At 47.0% G+C, this 16,054-nt stretch overlaps 3 protein-coding genes across 3 annotated transcripts; 1 reads left to right on the forward strand and 2 right to left on the reverse strand.

Annotated features, from left to right (window-relative positions):
- Window positions 1-9,025: 9,025 nt before the first annotated feature.
- LOC6736290 lies at window positions 9,026-9,941 on the forward strand. The gene is made up of 2 exons (XM_002083138.4): window positions 9,026-9,284; window positions 9,352-9,941. The coding sequence occupies exons 1-2, from the start codon at window positions 9,265-9,267 to the stop codon at window positions 9,818-9,820; spliced, it is 489 nt and encodes a 162-aa protein (XP_002083174.1). The 5' UTR covers window positions 9,026-9,264; the 3' UTR covers window positions 9,821-9,941.
- On the reverse strand, window positions 9,838-12,641 carry LOC6736291 (tryptophan 5-hydroxylase 1). Its single transcript, XM_002083139.4, has 7 exons — window positions 12,044-12,641; window positions 11,785-11,950; window positions 11,661-11,711; window positions 11,302-11,583; window positions 10,934-11,060; window positions 10,643-10,875; window positions 9,838-10,584 (listed from the first exon to the last, which is right to left on the reverse strand). The coding sequence occupies exons 1-7, from the start codon at window positions 12,552-12,554 to the stop codon at window positions 10,287-10,289; spliced, it is 1,668 nt and encodes a 555-aa protein (XP_002083175.2). The 5' UTR covers window positions 12,555-12,641; the 3' UTR covers window positions 9,838-10,286.
- A 1,493-nt stretch (window positions 12,642-14,134) lies between these two features.
- LOC6736292 (lysozyme X) lies at window positions 14,135-14,884 on the reverse strand. The gene has a single exon (XM_002083140.4). It carries the CDS (start codon window positions 14,750-14,752, stop codon window positions 14,270-14,272), a length of 483 nt encoding a protein of 160 aa, XP_002083176.1. The 5' UTR covers window positions 14,753-14,884; the 3' UTR covers window positions 14,135-14,269.
- Between the last annotated feature and the right edge of the window lie 1,170 nt (window positions 14,885-16,054).

A 16,054-nucleotide genomic window follows, 5' to 3' on the forward strand; every position in this document is an offset into this window, starting at 1 on the left:
TTTGAAATTCTATGGATATATGTAGTGCGTGTAAAAAATCACCCGAAGGAAAACAGATTTATTAAACCACTCAACACTAGGAAAACCACAAAAGTTATATACCTAAAATGTAATGACAGCAAATTAAAGTGGCGTATGGTAACGAATTGCTTAGTTAGTGGTGCAATTCTGCAAGCGGCCCGCCTCTGCCACGCCCCGTGCATCCTTCGGCCGCCCCTCAAAAGGATTTCTGCTGGCGGCCACTGCGGCTAAGGCTGCTTAAAGTGTGGATCACGCAAAACCAACGAGCCACGCAAAAAAGTGGAGCTGGTAAATGAGACTGTCGGGCACCACAAAATTGGCAGAGAGTGGGTGGATTGGAGGGGTGTGGTCCTGGGCAGGAGCAACCGCCAGCGGAGGGGCAACAAAAGAAGTAGCCACATCAGCAGCACCCACCCTGCGAAAGCCACCCGCCAGAAGCCCTGGAGGTCCTTTCCTCGGCCTCGGTCAATTGGGTAGCCACCCCAGAGCGCCCTGGCTTCTTTTTCAGAAAATTGCGCATACGCGACGTTGCCGCCTTCTCATCCCCGGCGAAAAGGAAAATGCCTGCGTCGCAGGACTTTTCTCTGCCGTTTTATTTCCCGACTTTGGAGTGGAGCCTGCCTGCAAACGTGCACCGGCTAAACAAAAGAGTTTCTAATGATTTTTGCGCCATGTTTGTTGTTGCCCAGCAGTTGTTGTTTCATTTGTTGGTGTTGTTGGTGGTGCCTGGAGAGGACACGGAAATGAAAATCGAAAGAATTGTTGACCAGGCCTCTTCTGGACCGCCTCGTTCTTCCCTTTTTGGCGCTTGCCATGCGAAATGCAAATAAATTCAATCGATAGCCGGTCCAAGTTGCCATTGCCATTGCCACAGCCGGAGTGGCCACCATCGCAACTCCACCTTTGAGCCATCATGCATGCGTCTGCTGCATTGTTTGGCCTACACCCCCTCCTTGTTGGGGGGAGGGGGAATGGAGAAGCAAGTTGCCGCTCGCGAATCCCATTATTTAGAAAAGCAGAAGAGCACCCAGCGAGCCAGGTCCAGTTCTAAGCTGCGAAATGAAAATCCTCTTGGAGGTTCGGTTCGAAAAGAGGGGGCTCAACTGGGCGGCGGAAATGGAAAATGGGGCGACAACCAGGGGGACACATGCTCAAGCCCAGAACCAACAGAACGGAGCAGAGCATAACAGCCGCTGCCGCTGCCTATCTCTCTTCCTCCTTCTCGTCTCGAATTTTCCGTGCGATTTGCAAGCGCAAAATTTCCACCAAAAAGCAGAAAGCAAACAGGGCAGATCACTGAGGAAAATGTGGGATGAACGCCTAAGTTAAACTCAAAGATTGAAAGATAAATGAATTATTTTTATTTTCAGATACAAGATATGTAATCATATATTTTCAAATGGTTCGTCTTTACTGTTAGGGATCACCTACTTTGTTCATAAGATATCTATAGTAATACTCTCCTAAATAGGTTCATGATTATTAAGAGCATTATAGTATAACACCTATAATGTGACACAATATTACATTGCCACATTTTTTTGATTGTGTGAAGCCCGAAAGGAAACACTCGCTCCTTGGCCAGGACTTTCAGCCAGCTTTTTCCCAGCATACTTCGGGAATCGAAAAGGGGGTCGGACTGGGCGCTCCTCAACCGGAAACGCAATTTCCAGGCCTCCAAAGACAACAAACAGAAATTTGTTTGAGCCAAAGAACATTCGAGGCTGTACTCCCGAACGAAAACAGGTAAATGAGAAACAGGGGGTCAGTGGAGGGGTGAAAGCGGTGCAGGGGGATGACCCCTCCACCTGGATGCACCTGCCTTTTTGGTTTTTCGGTGTTTGATTATGCGTTGGCTTTCCTCATTTGGCCAATGGCCAGTTTATCAACAGCATTCTGTTTACCCAAAGTCCTTGTTTCCAACTGTTTTGCATTTTTCCTTTAATACGCCAGCGCTGCCTTTGTTCTCGCCCAAATTTAAGTGACCCCAACACGGAGCTCGAAAGGTGTGAGGTCACCGCAAATCATCTTAAACGAGCTCTCATTAAAAGCGCATTTGGCACACCCCCGGCAAAAAGTGGGTGGCTGGAAAGGGGTGTGGCTGAGGACCAGCGGATGCTTTTGGCTAGCCGCAAAACGCCAACAAGTGGCTGGCTTATTGTGGCCCGGTTTTCCCTGCCACATGGAAGTTGTTCCATGGAAGTCATAATCCGTTTGTTCTAACACAAATAAATCTGCTCAGAGCTCATCTTCTACAAAAAAGTCGAGGGTAAAGTGCGAGAAAAGGTTAAAAAGGGCAACAACTCGACTGCCGAATTCCCATCAATAAAAGTAATTGTTTACCAAGTTAACTGACTCCTTAAGAAGTCATTTCATTTCGTTTGGAGTTCTCTTATATGTCTTGTATGCAAAAACCACATAATAATTTTTCCAAAACATTATTTTGTTTTAAAAAAGAAGTAATCCTTTAGAGAATCCCTTAATCGAGGGTATTGCGTGTCACACCCACAAAGTCAGTTCATCTTTCCGCTCCGTTAGATGTTTTTCCGCAAAAAAAATCGCACTCATGCCAAAAACCCACAGGCACGAGACCCAAAAGGCATCCCAAGCTCGTCAGGCTGTCAACCAGACATTCCGGCTACAAAGCGGAAGAGTGGAGACCCGCAGACTCCGCTATTGTTAAATATATATATATAGAAAAAGATTTCATGTTTTTACTCCACTTACTGCCGCCAGTCCCGCTCCTGCGAAATGTCCTTAGAATGAACTCCTTGCGAAATATATTCACACACACGCTGCCAGACAAAAATGTAGAAATTTGTGTGCGTGAAAATATAAAAACTCGTCGCTGTCGTTTGTCGAGGTTGCAGCTGAGTGGCTCCGCGTTTCCCCCTCTCAAGACACACAGGACCACCAGGACCTCCAGTACCAATGCGGCACGCGGCACGCCTCTTGGCTGTCAACGTGGCCTCGAGAACAGTGAGCGAAAATGGGGGGCTCTTCATGAAATTATTAATGTAATAATATCTAGTCCCTATGAATTGAAATTCCAGCATTAATAATATTTACGAACGCATTGAAAACTCGTATTTTACATTTTTACCATACGACCAAAACCACTTGGTATTTTTCGCAGTGCACAGGACCTCCTTTGGTGTTGGCTTTGGCACTGGCTTTTGGGTCTGGAGAGCCGCAGGAATCCAGTGCTGGCATCTCGCGCTTAAGTGTTATTTGTCTACGCTTACGTGGGGACCCAAAAGGACTCGAAGGGGACTGGGCGAGGGATGTCCTGGGCGTGCTCGGGTAATTGTGCCGCTCATATGTGTGAATTAAATGTGCCGTAAAGGATCCCAATTTTCCGGTCACTTAACCGAAAACCAGCAGTGTGCCGCAAACACAGAAGGACACTTTTTTGGTGTTTGCGCTGGTTTGTTGTTTTAAGGTCCTTCCTTGGGCAAGGTCCTCGCTCCCCGGATCAGCATCTTTTGGCCATATAATTTACTTATCCGCCGAGCTCACATGACAATTTAATTGCTGACATAATGTCAAACACGGGCAGCAGGACATCCGCTGGCCGGCCAGCCCTTGGGCAAATGTTATCCTTTGCGGTTAACACATTTGCACTTTGGTCCGGCGAAGGCAAACAATGTTTTTAATATAAACAAAGTAAAACAAATTAGCGAAAAAAAGGTCCAAGCACCGAGCACCGGACCGGCTGCCATCGAGAATGTGTGAAGTGGCTTTTATTTTATTACGTTATCCTTGCTTTACCGGACACATTATTATGCGGCCAGCGTAAAAGGCTTACATATATTTATGTGGAACGTAGAAAAGGACATCCCGCCCAGTGTCAATGTGTGGGTCTCCGTTTTCCCGTGTTCCCGTTTCCCCGGTGGAGTGTGTGTGCTCACAATTGTTTTGACTTAATTTGCATGCCCGTCCAAGGATCATCAGCGCTGGTGTTAAAGGACCTTCGCCCACGTGTGCGGCTAATTACCAGCACACGGAGAGCGAGCCAAAGAGCAAGGACTCCGGGTGCTGGCTTTCGGGCAAACGCACATTAATGCCAGGGAAGGAGGGCCGCAAAGGAGGAGCACTGATGTTGCCAGTTAATTAGGAAATTAAATTGACTAAAGTGCTTGAGCGTTTTGCCTGTTTGTCCGATTATCCTGCGCTCACCACTCCTTGGAAAATAATTTAGCGCAAATAAGTTTAGCGAGTGCCCGTTGCTCCGGCCGGCATTGCTCCTGGTCTCTAACTCCGGGTCTCTGTGTGCGTTTGCAGCGCACATTGCACATACGACGCGTGGGCATCCTGCTGCGTTGCACATACGCCGCGTGGACAGGCGGCACAGAGTTTTCTTGGAGCTGCCCCCTCTTTTTTCGATGGCTCTATGTATTTGGCAGGGGGCCGACTGTTGGCTGCCTACTTTTAGGCGGCCTGCCATTCATTTTCATTTACTCTTCTGCACTCCGTCTCCTGGCTTTTCCTCCTGCTTCGCCTTGTCGTTGGGTTTCGGTATATAGAGCGCCAAGCGAACGCACAGAAACGCACCAACTGCCGGCTTTTGGAGGCGGAGCCAACTCGACTGGAGATGAAAACGGAGAAGGAAAGAGGTCCTGGCCGGGTGTCCTGGAGGGGAGACCGATGGCTGCCAGGCTGCTGCGAGTCCGACTTATAGCGTAAGGATTGCAGCCATTAATTATGATGGACATGCGTTTGCAGGGGAACTGGGAAAGGGATAAAGCGTCTTCTATGGCAAGGATCAATCAAACTGCAGCAGAGTGCAAATAATATTCAGACACTCTTTTTTCAAGGAAATTGTCCGTCAAGCTTCGCTTGCAGGACCCTCCTTATCTGTCCACTGTCCCCCCATTTTTTTGTTATCCTTTTTCGCCAGTTGACAGACAAAGAGCCTGGCTGTATTTCCATTTGTGAGCCACAAATGCCAACGAAATGTCAAATAGAAAATGTTTTAGCGGAAATTTGATTTTAAAAAGCGTTTTGCCAGCAACTAAATGAGATTATGCGCTGCCCAAAAGTGCAGAGGGCAAAACCAGAGCACACAGGTAGTACAGGACATACACTCACGGTGCCCGGGGCAAGTGAGGCATTAAAAAATGCAAAATTATATATCAAAGCAGCAAAGGGACAAGACAGGAGGAAGGAGCGCACGAAGACCGCTGCATGTCACATGAAATTATTATATCCCGCCATACATCCACATTCCGTTCGGGACATTGAAAATATTCCAACGTGATCCGGCTGCCAAGTGGCCTCCTTCCAGGACATCCAAGAAGGACATCACAGGACAGGCAGCCAGTCGGGCATCCAGCCAGCCTTGGCTGTCCGACGAGCCATGCAAAATAAAATAGCAACACGAAAAAATGCGAAATTTTGTTAGAAAATTGCAAAAAATTACATACATATTTGGTTTATATGCACCAGCAGAGCGGAGGATAGTGGGGAATTTCCGCTGTCACAAAGAACACGTGAGCTGATGCTAATGCACTGGCCTGCCAATGCCGCGCAACCTGGCGGATACTTGATTTTTCACCATGAAATATGGAGGAGCTTCGCTGGAGATGCCGGCTGCGCTTAAAGTGCTTCGTATTTGCCCCATTAGATGCGCTTCAATGGGTTAACCAGCAATTAGTGTCCGCCCCAATGAAAACATCTTAATAAATCAGCTCGCAGCTAATGTTGCCAAAGCAATGAGTAGTGGCCAGTGGGCGGGGAGTGGCGTGTATGTGTGCCACCCATCCATAATCTGGGCGGACAATACGCGTCCCTCAAGTTCATATTTCAAACGCAGCCCCCATCCCGCTCCCCACTGTCTGCACTTTTCAAGTGTTTTTTTACCCTCCACTTGGAAAATAAAATGATGGGAATGACCAACCCTTGGAACACTTATCGCATTCAACATCATTTGCATGCGGAGTGTTCGCCGCTGTCGGTTGTGAAACAAATAAAATCAAGAAATAAATTAGAGAAATGCAAAAAGAACGAAGAAAATCCGGAAATGTTTGCCCAAAAAACCAGAATCTATACATGGCCAACAAATATGGCCGTAGTTGATTTTTTGCAATCTGCACTTTTCTGGTCCTTTGTGCAGAATGTTGCCACAGACTCGAGGCTGTCCTTTAGCTCCATCACCAGCTTCAGATTCGGTTCCAGCCATGGGGTGGTTGTGCCCCAGCTCCAGCTCCAACTCAAGCTCCAGCTCCTGCTCCAACTCCAACTCCATCTCCTGCCACATTCGTCTGACTGGGATCTACAAACTGCAGCCTGTCTGCCCGTCTGGACACGTAGACACGGACGTAGACCCCCGAAAAGCCCCAGACCACTTCGAAAATCCATGTCCATGTCGTCGTCGTCACCTCGCGACGCATTCGTGGCACTCGCGTTTAATCAGCGATGTTTGGAGCAGGACTCCTGAGCACTCCTCGGCGCCCAACTCCAGATTCCATCGTCATTTATTGTTAGTGGCTGGCCAAAAATGCTTCGCTGTTGTTGTTTAGATTTCTTTGTCCCGGCCATCGCTCCGTTTCAATATTTGCATGTCCCACTCCTCCGGAGAATCGGGAATTATTTCCTGCTGGACTGCTGGGCGGCTGCTCCTGCGGTTCCATCATATATCATGTCCAGGGAAAACACTCCTCCCTCTGTTCGTCGTGGAGCTCCAGCGCCCTTTTTTTATGCATTTTCATTATTTTCAATTTCCATTTCGAGCAGAGCAGTCTCCAATCTATTAAGCGATTTGCCTGCCCTCTGCCAATTTGCATTTAAGCTGCTGCTGCCGGTCGTCTTTAAGGCAGGCCTTCAATTATCCTTCGGACCCCGAGAAGTCTCGTATTTCAATGCTCCGATCCGGCAACAAGTGGCCTCAAAGTGCCTGCCAAGCTGTGAAATCTCGGACTCAGAAGTGCAGTTGCAGTTGCCAAGTTGCCAGGAGACGCTGTTGGCTCGCTTATTGCCCAGAACAACAAGAAGGACGAAGGATGCGATGGCATGCGGGATGGCAGAGGGCCCACAATTAACCGGCAGACCAGAGAGATCCTGCTGCTGCTTCCTTGAATGCCCCTGGCATCCATTCCCACTGAGCAGCAGTAGTAGCAGGAGTAGCAGGAGGTGGCCATTTTTCAGACCGGACACTTGAATGAGCTTTCAGAAGCACAGACGTTGTGTGTGTCAAGGTCGTCTGGCTGTGGTGCTGGCCATGTGGTGCTGGGGCTTCCTGCTCCAAGACGGTGCCAAGTGATGAGGACGATAACGTCTCCATTTGTGTGCACGATGCTGGCTGGCTGGCTGTTTGGCTGACTGGCTCCTTTGTGTCTGTGTGAGCGGGGGGACGAATCAGGACCCGGTCCCTCAGACATTCTTGGGGAATACCTTTTGGCAGCTCAGACTTGTCTGCCTCTCTGACAAACTTGGTGTGTGTGTGTGTGTTTGTTCGTCTGTTTGTTTGCCTTCCGTTTGTGTGCTCTAGAAATTTGTGTTTTGTGAAAATTGTTTTTCTTCCGCCCCCCAAAAGGACCTTTGCTGTGTTTAAGATTCTGTGGCTTGGGCATTTTGTAAATAATCTTGTTTCACAGGATTCCCGCTCCCGCTCCTGCTCCCGCATTGCGACTTTCCTGTCGACAGGCGCCAGTGGTCAGGTCCTGCATAATTTATGTGGGAAAGTCTCTCGGCCGGAGTGTTGCTCAAGAATTTCGGCAGGACACCTTTGCGAGGAGTGTGTCTGGGCCTCGGAGTTTCGGGGCGGAACAAAGTCAATTATTGTTATAGGTTTTCGACCAACAAATTAAATGGTTTTGTGGTCGGGCACAAGACCGAGTGCTGTTCGAGGCGTTTATTGTCGACGCAAGGTGAAGAAAGTGAATCGAATGACTGCACAAATTAATTCTGGGCAGTCAATTGTGGAGCCCCACTTAATTTGGCAAGTCAAGTGGGCTGCTCTTGGACATTCCAGCAACATAAACATGTCACTTCTGACATCATAGGTAACACTTAGTAAGAAACATGTTTTTGGGGTGGATTCAATGTAGCAAATATGTTATTACAAAGTCATTCTTTGTAAAAGAAGTCAAGACATTCTAATATTCTAAGCTTTAAATACTTGGTAATTCATTAGGACACTTAACGGGGACTTATAGAATAATCTTAACTAGCTAGCTCTAGCTCTTCTAGCTCTGAGTCATCTAAATTTATTATAGTATAATTTTAATTTATAAGACTAGATTTAAGTGTGATTTCAAATCAAGAAGAAACATTCTTAGTAGTCAATAATTCGGTCTTCGTTTATATATACTTTCTTGTCCATAATCTAAGTGCCAAGTAACAGAAGAGCTGTAACGAATGAGCTTTCGTTACTAAGTTTTGCTTATATAGCGAAAGCTTTCCACACATGGTGGTGGAACAGGGAAACTCAAGCTATGTAAGCAGTGTTTCAGACTAGTGTCGAATGTAAGGATGTGCGCCCTGACTATTTCAGTTTGTAGAGAAGCAGTGGCATAGCCGAAATCTAAAATTAAATAGTTGAAAGTGACGATAATGGAATTAACACAAAACCGCTGCGCAGAGTAAAGGTGAACTAGATGTATGAGCGCGATAAGGCCGCAGTATCAGACCACGGACCCTGTTCATGCGATAGACCCAGACCAGACCCCATTATAATGGGTAATCACCACGGACGGCGATCCGCCGCCTACTCATCCAATCCGGGGTCCAAGGTACACGGCGTACAGCAAACATTACGTAGTTTCCAAGCGATTCAGAGTTATTTTGACGCCGGCCGTAGAAAAGTGATCCATAAAATTGATCGATAAGCCGAATGTCAGCCTTATCGCCAATGTCCAACAGAGAGAAGCCAACTCGATTCGACTGGGAGAGGAGAGTACCTGGTGCAGACACATTACGAGTAAACGATCATATCTCCGTTCTCGAGCATTAGCATCGGACATGGCTTATCCATACGTGTATGTGGGGCTTATCAGTGGCAGGTCGCCCCGGGCTGAAAACAGCTCGATTTCAGTTGGATTTCAGCAGCGGAGCAGACCAGTCGGTTCGCGATCAGTGCAAATAAACAGATCCACGTGCCGAGCATAGAAACTAGCCAGTGAATACATCACCAGATCGGCAATAAAACACGCAGTGACTGATAAGAGTGCAGGCAATAAAATAAAAACAAATCAGATAGACAAAATACGGCACTACGGATACAGGCATTTCTAAACAGCCAAGATGATGTCACATACTGTGAGGTGCGTTTCGTGTTCCCTCTGATGAGCCGAACTCCAATACTAATTCCACGGGTATTCCTTTCAACAGGGTCTTCAAGATGATGTACATTGTGGCGGGCATCCTCATCAGCAATGCGGAGATCTGCGACACAGTGGACCGCATCCAAATAGCGCCACGCGTCGACCTCAAGCCGGAATACGATCAGAAGTACTTGACCTCCGGAGGCAATAGCCCCGGCTCCCGATCCCGCACCCACTCTCGACAGAATTCCGGAAGCGGGTCCGGGTCGGAGGAAGGATCCCCCACCAAGCGGCGGAGAGTCAGCGTTTCCGGTATCGCGGGGGGCGTGGTCAGGGGCGTCACTAGCCAGGTCACCAAGAGAGTGGGCCACCGCTTCGTCTGGCTATCCGACATCCGGCTCATCCTCCGGCAATGGCGACTCCTGGCCCTCAGCTTCAACCTCTGGACCATTCCCAACTTCTTGGTGCAGTGCCTCACCAGCTACATGAGCAAGAAGCTGCTCATCAATAGCGACTGTGATATGATCTACAAGTAGGATTAGGATATGGGATATTGAGTAGTAGGACAGCGCACCGAGAGGTTGCAATTTATTGTTACTTTAGTTTTTACATAGCTTTAAGATCTGAATAAACAACTGCTAGACATAGATAAAGATACATGTGCATATTTAAAAGGTGTGTCTGCAGTACAATTCACTTGGCTTCCTTCCGGAAATACAATAAGTTCTTAAGATATCGGAGACTTCGCGGGTATTATAATTTGTCTAGTTCCCTACAATTTGAGTATATTTTGTTGAGATTTCATAAAAAGATTTGCCTAATATCTTGAGCTTGTATATATATTTTTGTATATATAGAACTTCTGTTTACACGATAGTTTAACATGGATTTTTGAATACTCAAAAGATGATCGAAAATATTTTAATTTGCCAAGTGAATTATACTGCTCTGTGGTCCCGAGAATCTGTTCCCTTAAGGTTTCATTGCTGTCCATGTTCATTCCTAATCTCCCTCCGCCGTAGAGTTATCCGAGTTGTCCGGGCTGCACGGACTTCCGCCTCCGCCAGAAGCTCCACCTCTCACATTCAGGCTGTTGTGGAGCATGTTAGCGATGCTGTCCACATCCAGGTTCTCGTCCGTGGCGGAGATCTTTCGCAGGGCCGAGCAGACGATGCTGAGATCGCCTCTGAGTTCGCTGACCACCGCTGTGATCTTCTTGGCATTCGACAGGACTTCAACACTCATCGTGTACGGGTTGTAGCGCACTCCAAATGGCCGCTGGATGCTCTCGGCAAAAGCTCTTTAAACAAAGATTAATTAATTCGTTTGAAAAGTGGTTTCCAGTGTAGCCAAGCCACCTCATCTGCTCCTTGGCCTCCTCGAAGGAATCGGTGTAGTAGTACGCATTCTGGTAGGAGGTGATGATGCACTCCTCCTGGCACGTCACCTCCGGGTCGAACTTCTTTATCTTATTCTCCGCCGTAATGGCGTGCTGCAACTCGGCCACTGAGCTCAGAAGTCCGGCTCCATACACCTTAAATGTGCTGTCCGCCTGTTTGCACAACCCAAATTCCACAGTAAAGAAGTAGAGCTGTTAGGGAAAACAACGTATAAAATGGGGAAGAATTGAACACTCTTGGAATATCCACCGTAGCCAACTTCTCGATATCCGCGTCGCTTGCTCCCAACGATGCCAGGCCAATCTCCTGCGAAAACTGGGCAAAACTGGAGTTGGCCAGCAGGGGCATGTGGCCCAGTAGCTCGTGGCAACAGTCCCTGGAAATGCGAATAAAACGCAGGTGAGTCAGTCAAAAAGATTCACTTCGTTCTTGAGAATCTATCTGCAGAATCGTATAAGACCTAGTCACTCGAGTAACATTTCGCATCCAGCTAAAAGTATGCCTTCTATGCAGATCCATCGCGAAACAGAAGCGAATAAAAGTGTGCTACACAATTTTTTCATGATTCACAATCTTAAACTTACATTTTCGTATACTACATATTCCATTAAACTTACGGTTCTGGTGTGTAGAATGGATCCGAGGAGTGCCGGATGTACTGGGTGCAGTGGAACACGCGGAAGGCGAGTCCCGAAAGGAAGTCCCTTGGGGAGAGGTAACCCGCCACAGGCCTGAGCTGGAATCCCGTCTTGCGCTTGAGATAGACACTCACATCCTGCAGCTGGGGAACGTTGTCCTCGCGGTAGCCACAGTACTTCTCCAGCTCCGGCCAGTTGTCCATGTACTCAGGCACGGCATGCAACACGTAGAGGCGGTGGAGCTCCAAGAAAACGGTGCCCCTTTGAACGAAAAGTTTCAAGCCGCCCACATGAATCGATGCTGCGGCAATCGAACGCAAATGCAATCAAAAACTTACCAGGTTTTCACCTCCTCAGGTGTGTATTGCACACGTGGAATGGGGTTGCCACTAAACGGGGTGGTATTCAAGGAGCGGAGTTAGGAGGATTCGGCTGTTGGGAAATCCATTATCACACACTTACTGCTTGAAGTTGTTGGCTATGGCCGAGAACTGCTCTCGCCGCTTACGGTACACGGGGTCCTTGAAGCCTGGATGGTCGGCATCCAGCTCCGAGCCGTACATGAGCACATTCTGCGCCTTGTCCAAATCGGAGATCTTTCGCGGAAACCACACCATGTCGCCGAAGTCTAAATTAATTATATTATGACAACAAATTATATGACAAACTTTCTAGTGAGCGGGAGCCCAAATCGTTTGGCAATATGTTTTAAAAATCTCACCAAAACTGGAGCACGCCGATAGCGACGGAGCCCTGGCCAATCCCTGCGTGTTCACGGAAGTGTAGTTCACAGAGGCGACCTCCCGGTTGAGCATCTTGACCACCTGGTCGAGTCGACGCTGATCGCACTCCACATCCACGAGGACATCCGCCTGGTTGGTGGCCATCTCCAGCGGCGAGAGCTCCAAATGCAGCACATTGATGCCCAGCTCCTGGAAAACCTGGAGGGCTCTGGCCAGGTTTCCCACCTGGTTCCGCAGGGTGAAAATGATGGAGATGCGTTCGCCAGGGGAATGCTGTCTTCCATTATCCAGACCACCACCACCGATGGCCAGCCTTGGCGGCTCCGGCGGAGCGGATGCGTTCCTGCCGAGACTTGGATGCGAGGTGGAGCCGGATGTGGTGGAATCCTTTTTAAGCTGGTGCAAGGGACTTCCCTGCTTGACGGCCCACTCCTGTTCGCCGCTCCTGTAGAGCCACAGGCCCAGAAGACTCTTCCCGGAAGCACTCATCACTGCACTGCACTTGGTAGCTACTCGTTTTCGATTTCCGCGGGCACACGCGTCGTATGCGCAACTCAGCGCCAACTGCAAGATCCCTCGGATGCGAAAGTCCTTTTATAGGCAGCCCGCAGGACTCGCACACACGCAGGCACACAGGAGATACATATTCAATTGTATTTATTAAGTGTGCGTGGCGAGATAAATTCGTTCAAGGATATAAAAGCTACAAGTGAGTTTTTCTGTTCTATTCAGAGGACCCACCTCCTTTTAGGGTGGCGCGTCCTGATTGGCCAAATCATGTTGGAGTCAGGCCAAATCGCTAACGCATGACGTCACCGTGCCCTCACTGAGAAAGTCCTTCTTATATTTAAAGTAGTTTGTTTTGGTCAGCAAATGTTAATTTATTTTTACACCAGTTAATGTGGAAAACATAATATATTAATTATATGGTAGTTATGTATTTACAAAAGTGAATGAATTGTAATATATTAATATGGTGAACATATATGAGGGTATACAGATCTCGGCCTATGATCGTAAATTCACTTTCTAATCAGCAGCAACATCTTCCAAACGAATGAGGAAAAGTCACAGGACTAGGGTTGGTGGACAGATAGGCAGACATTGCGCTTGACTTTCAAATTCAGGCGTTTAATTTATGCTGGTACAGCAGCAACTAGTGAAACCCACGTAGAAATCGGGGAACTCCCGTTTTACAAAATCAATACGAAGTTAAGAGGAGTGCAGAGCGTGCGACAAATAAATGGGTTGTTAGGTAGTTGGCCAAGTCAAGTCGAGCTATAAAGGAAAAACGCTTTCCAGCCAACGGCCACCAACCACTTGATGCTTCCACAGAGTCAATAGTAGATAAATGGCAATTTCTTTCCGCCAGCTTCTTTGGGCCTTTGTTTGAGCTTCGAGAAAAGCAAATAGCGCCAGGGGAGGCGGAAAAGACGGGAAAAGCGGTGGGTGGGCCGGGTGGTCCGGCTGGGAGCCAGAGTCACTGCCACTTGACTATTAAAATATGCGAAAGGCCCACCAAACACATGCGTGGGCAGCACTCCACCCCAACTCATCAGCTGAGGCGATCAACTTAATGGTGCTGGCTAACTGATTGACCGACAAACGACTGGCTCCCAGGAGCCATCCACTTTCTATTTGCCCACGAGCTGAAGGATTTATGGTTGCCCCAAGGGATGCAGGACGTCCCCCACTCCGCCGACGTGAAGACAGCCAGACGGAGATGGAGCCCGGAACGGAGTCGAGGTCACGATGAATGGCAGTTCTTGATTTCGGAATAATTAACTTAGACATCTAATTTGAATGGGGGTCTAAACTGTGACTCGGTTTTAATTCGGGGATTGGAAGGGGTAATTCTATCAACACTTTAGAAACAACATTTCCATGTGTCTGCTTTAAGAACGTACTTTAAGATTTTAGAGTGTTTCTGAATATATATAATGTATATGTACATATATAAATATATATATAAAAAGTTTATAGAATAGTATATATAGTATACAGTATATAGTAATTATCTTTCTATATATTATGGTTCCGTTGCAATGACTAACTTTATTCGTTGTCGCTTATCTTTGATTTATTGGTCCGCTCATTTCTATATCTCTAATTGTAAAAATGTCGTACCAGATATATACTTTTTTATATGTATACCGTGAATCAACGTATACGTATTAAAAAGTCTTAATTGTTTTGTAACTCAATTACATTTTGAAATGTCCATGGTCGGGAGAATTCAAAGAATTGAAGGAATCGAATTGAACAAAGCAATCATCGATCGAGGGCAGGTACCCACTGCAGTAGTGCCAGGTGGACCAGGCTGACCAGCCCTGTTGGCCCAGGACCTTTAGGGCACATCCTACGGAGCTTTTGATGTCATCGGTCAAGAGGTCGTTGCAACTCACACCGCAGCCATTGTGGGAGAACTTTCCACTGGACGGCTGGCACCAGTAGAGGTCGTTGATCTGGAAAACGCCATAGTCGTTGGATCCATCGGTGTTGGGAGGCCCCACCACTCCGGTGCGGTAGGAGCTCTCGTGCTCCGCAATGCACGCCCACTTGGACAACTGGTCCCGAGGAACACCCAGATTGGCCATCTCGCGCGCCAGTGAGCAGCGATCCATGGTGCGACCCAGGACAGCTGGAGTGACCAGTGCCAGGACGCAGATTGCCAGCAGGGCTCTCATTGTGAATTGGTGGGATGTCGATGATGTATTGCTGGCCTACGCCGGATCTTCGTTCTTATTTATACCCGAGGAAAAATTTAAATTCTGATTAACGGACTAGCAGTTACCCACCACGATAAGAATTCTATTCGATCAGCTGTGTAGAGCCCATGGTGAGTTCAGTTGCAAAGAAGACACCAGCTGTTCTTATTACTGAGGGTATACAACTAAATCTGTTTATAAAACATACATAAATCAATTCTTTCAAAGATTAATGTATTATTCTTTGAAGAAAATATGGGATACAAATAAAATTCAAAAGTGTTAAGTAATGAAAATGAAGGCCAGCAATTGTTGATCGATGGCGTTTTTCCACTGCAGGCGAGGAGCCCGAAGACAAGGCGGACCATTCCTGCTGTGCCAGGACCATCTGGGCACACCTCACTGACTTGGTGATGTCGTCCTTGAGCAAGTCGTTGCAGCAACCATTGTGTGAGAACTTTGCATTGGACCGGATCACCTGAGTTATCGGTAAGAAAATTTCTTAGGCAAATTATAGTTACCTATAGATTTTCCAAAAATACAAATCTTTTTAGATCTTTAAGTTGTGGCAGACTGGCGATTTCCATTTCCCCAGTTCCAATGATCATATCTTGGTCAGAAATGATTCTAAAACCAATATAATTGCTGTTTTGGATTAATAATGACCAATCTAATTCGTCATTATCTATTTCTGCTTACCAAAAAAAAAATTTTTTTTTTTGATTTTTTCATTTTTTGTAAGGGGTTACATCACAATTTTTTGAAAAAAAATTAATAAAAAAATTTTTTTAGGACTGAAATGCAGTTTGATTTTGAATTTGATTACGAGTTAAACAAGGTATAACATGCCGCAATTGGATATTTTTTTCACATTTTATGGAAAAAATATAGTTTTTTAACACAAGTCGAGATTTTTGTGTATAAAATAGTTTTAACTTGGCCAGCGACACACTTTTACAAAGATACTGATTAATTTTCAAAGAAAAGAAACACATATACGTGATAAAATAAAAAAAATATAAATATATGTCCGATAAGATTATTCAGCGGGGGTGACCACACCCCATTTTCTAGATCCGCTCCTGGCTGTTCGTGCCAAAGCGCAACAGCATTGCAATTCGCAAGTCACCCCCATTGGAAACGGGGAGCGGAAGTGACTCACTGCGCAGGCGCGCTTCCTGTCAACCCCCAGGAGAGAGTGAATGCCGCTGACCCCCCAACCTTTGCCCTGCCAGCGGTAAACAAAAACAAGTTTGGCTCACCAGCGGGAGAGAGAGAAAG

Source organism: Drosophila simulans, chromosome 3L, assembly GCF_016746395.2.
Source record: "Drosophila simulans strain w501 chromosome 3L, Prin_Dsim_3.1, whole genome shotgun sequence".
Lineage (NCBI taxonomy): Eukaryota > Metazoa > Arthropoda > Insecta > Diptera > Drosophilidae > Drosophila > Drosophila simulans.

Bases quoted from the DNA above. Each gene is read 5' to 3' on its own strand.
- LOC6736290 (XM_002083138.4), top strand. From the start codon at position 9,265: ATGATGTCACATACTGTGAG. The intron at 9,285-9,351 runs GTGCGTTTCGTG...TCCTTTCAACAG, and splicing joins ATGATGTCACATACTGTGAG to GGTCTTCAAGATGATGTACA.
- LOC6736291 (XM_002083139.4), bottom strand. From the start codon at position 12,554: ATGAGTGCTTCCGGGAAGAGTCTTCTGGGCCTGTGGCTCTACAGGAGC. The intron at 11,712-11,784 runs GTAAGTGTGTGA...CACCCCGTTTAG, and splicing joins ATAGCCAACAACTTCAAGCA to TGGCAACCCCATTCCACGTG. The intron at 10,876-10,933 runs GTGGATATTCCA...TTTCCCTAACAG, and splicing joins ATATCGAGAAGTTGGCTACG to CTCTACTTCTTTACTGTGGA.
- LOC6736292 (XM_002083140.4), bottom strand. From the start codon at position 14,752: ATGAGAGCCCTGCTGGCAATCTGCGTCCTGGCACTGGTCACTCCAGCT.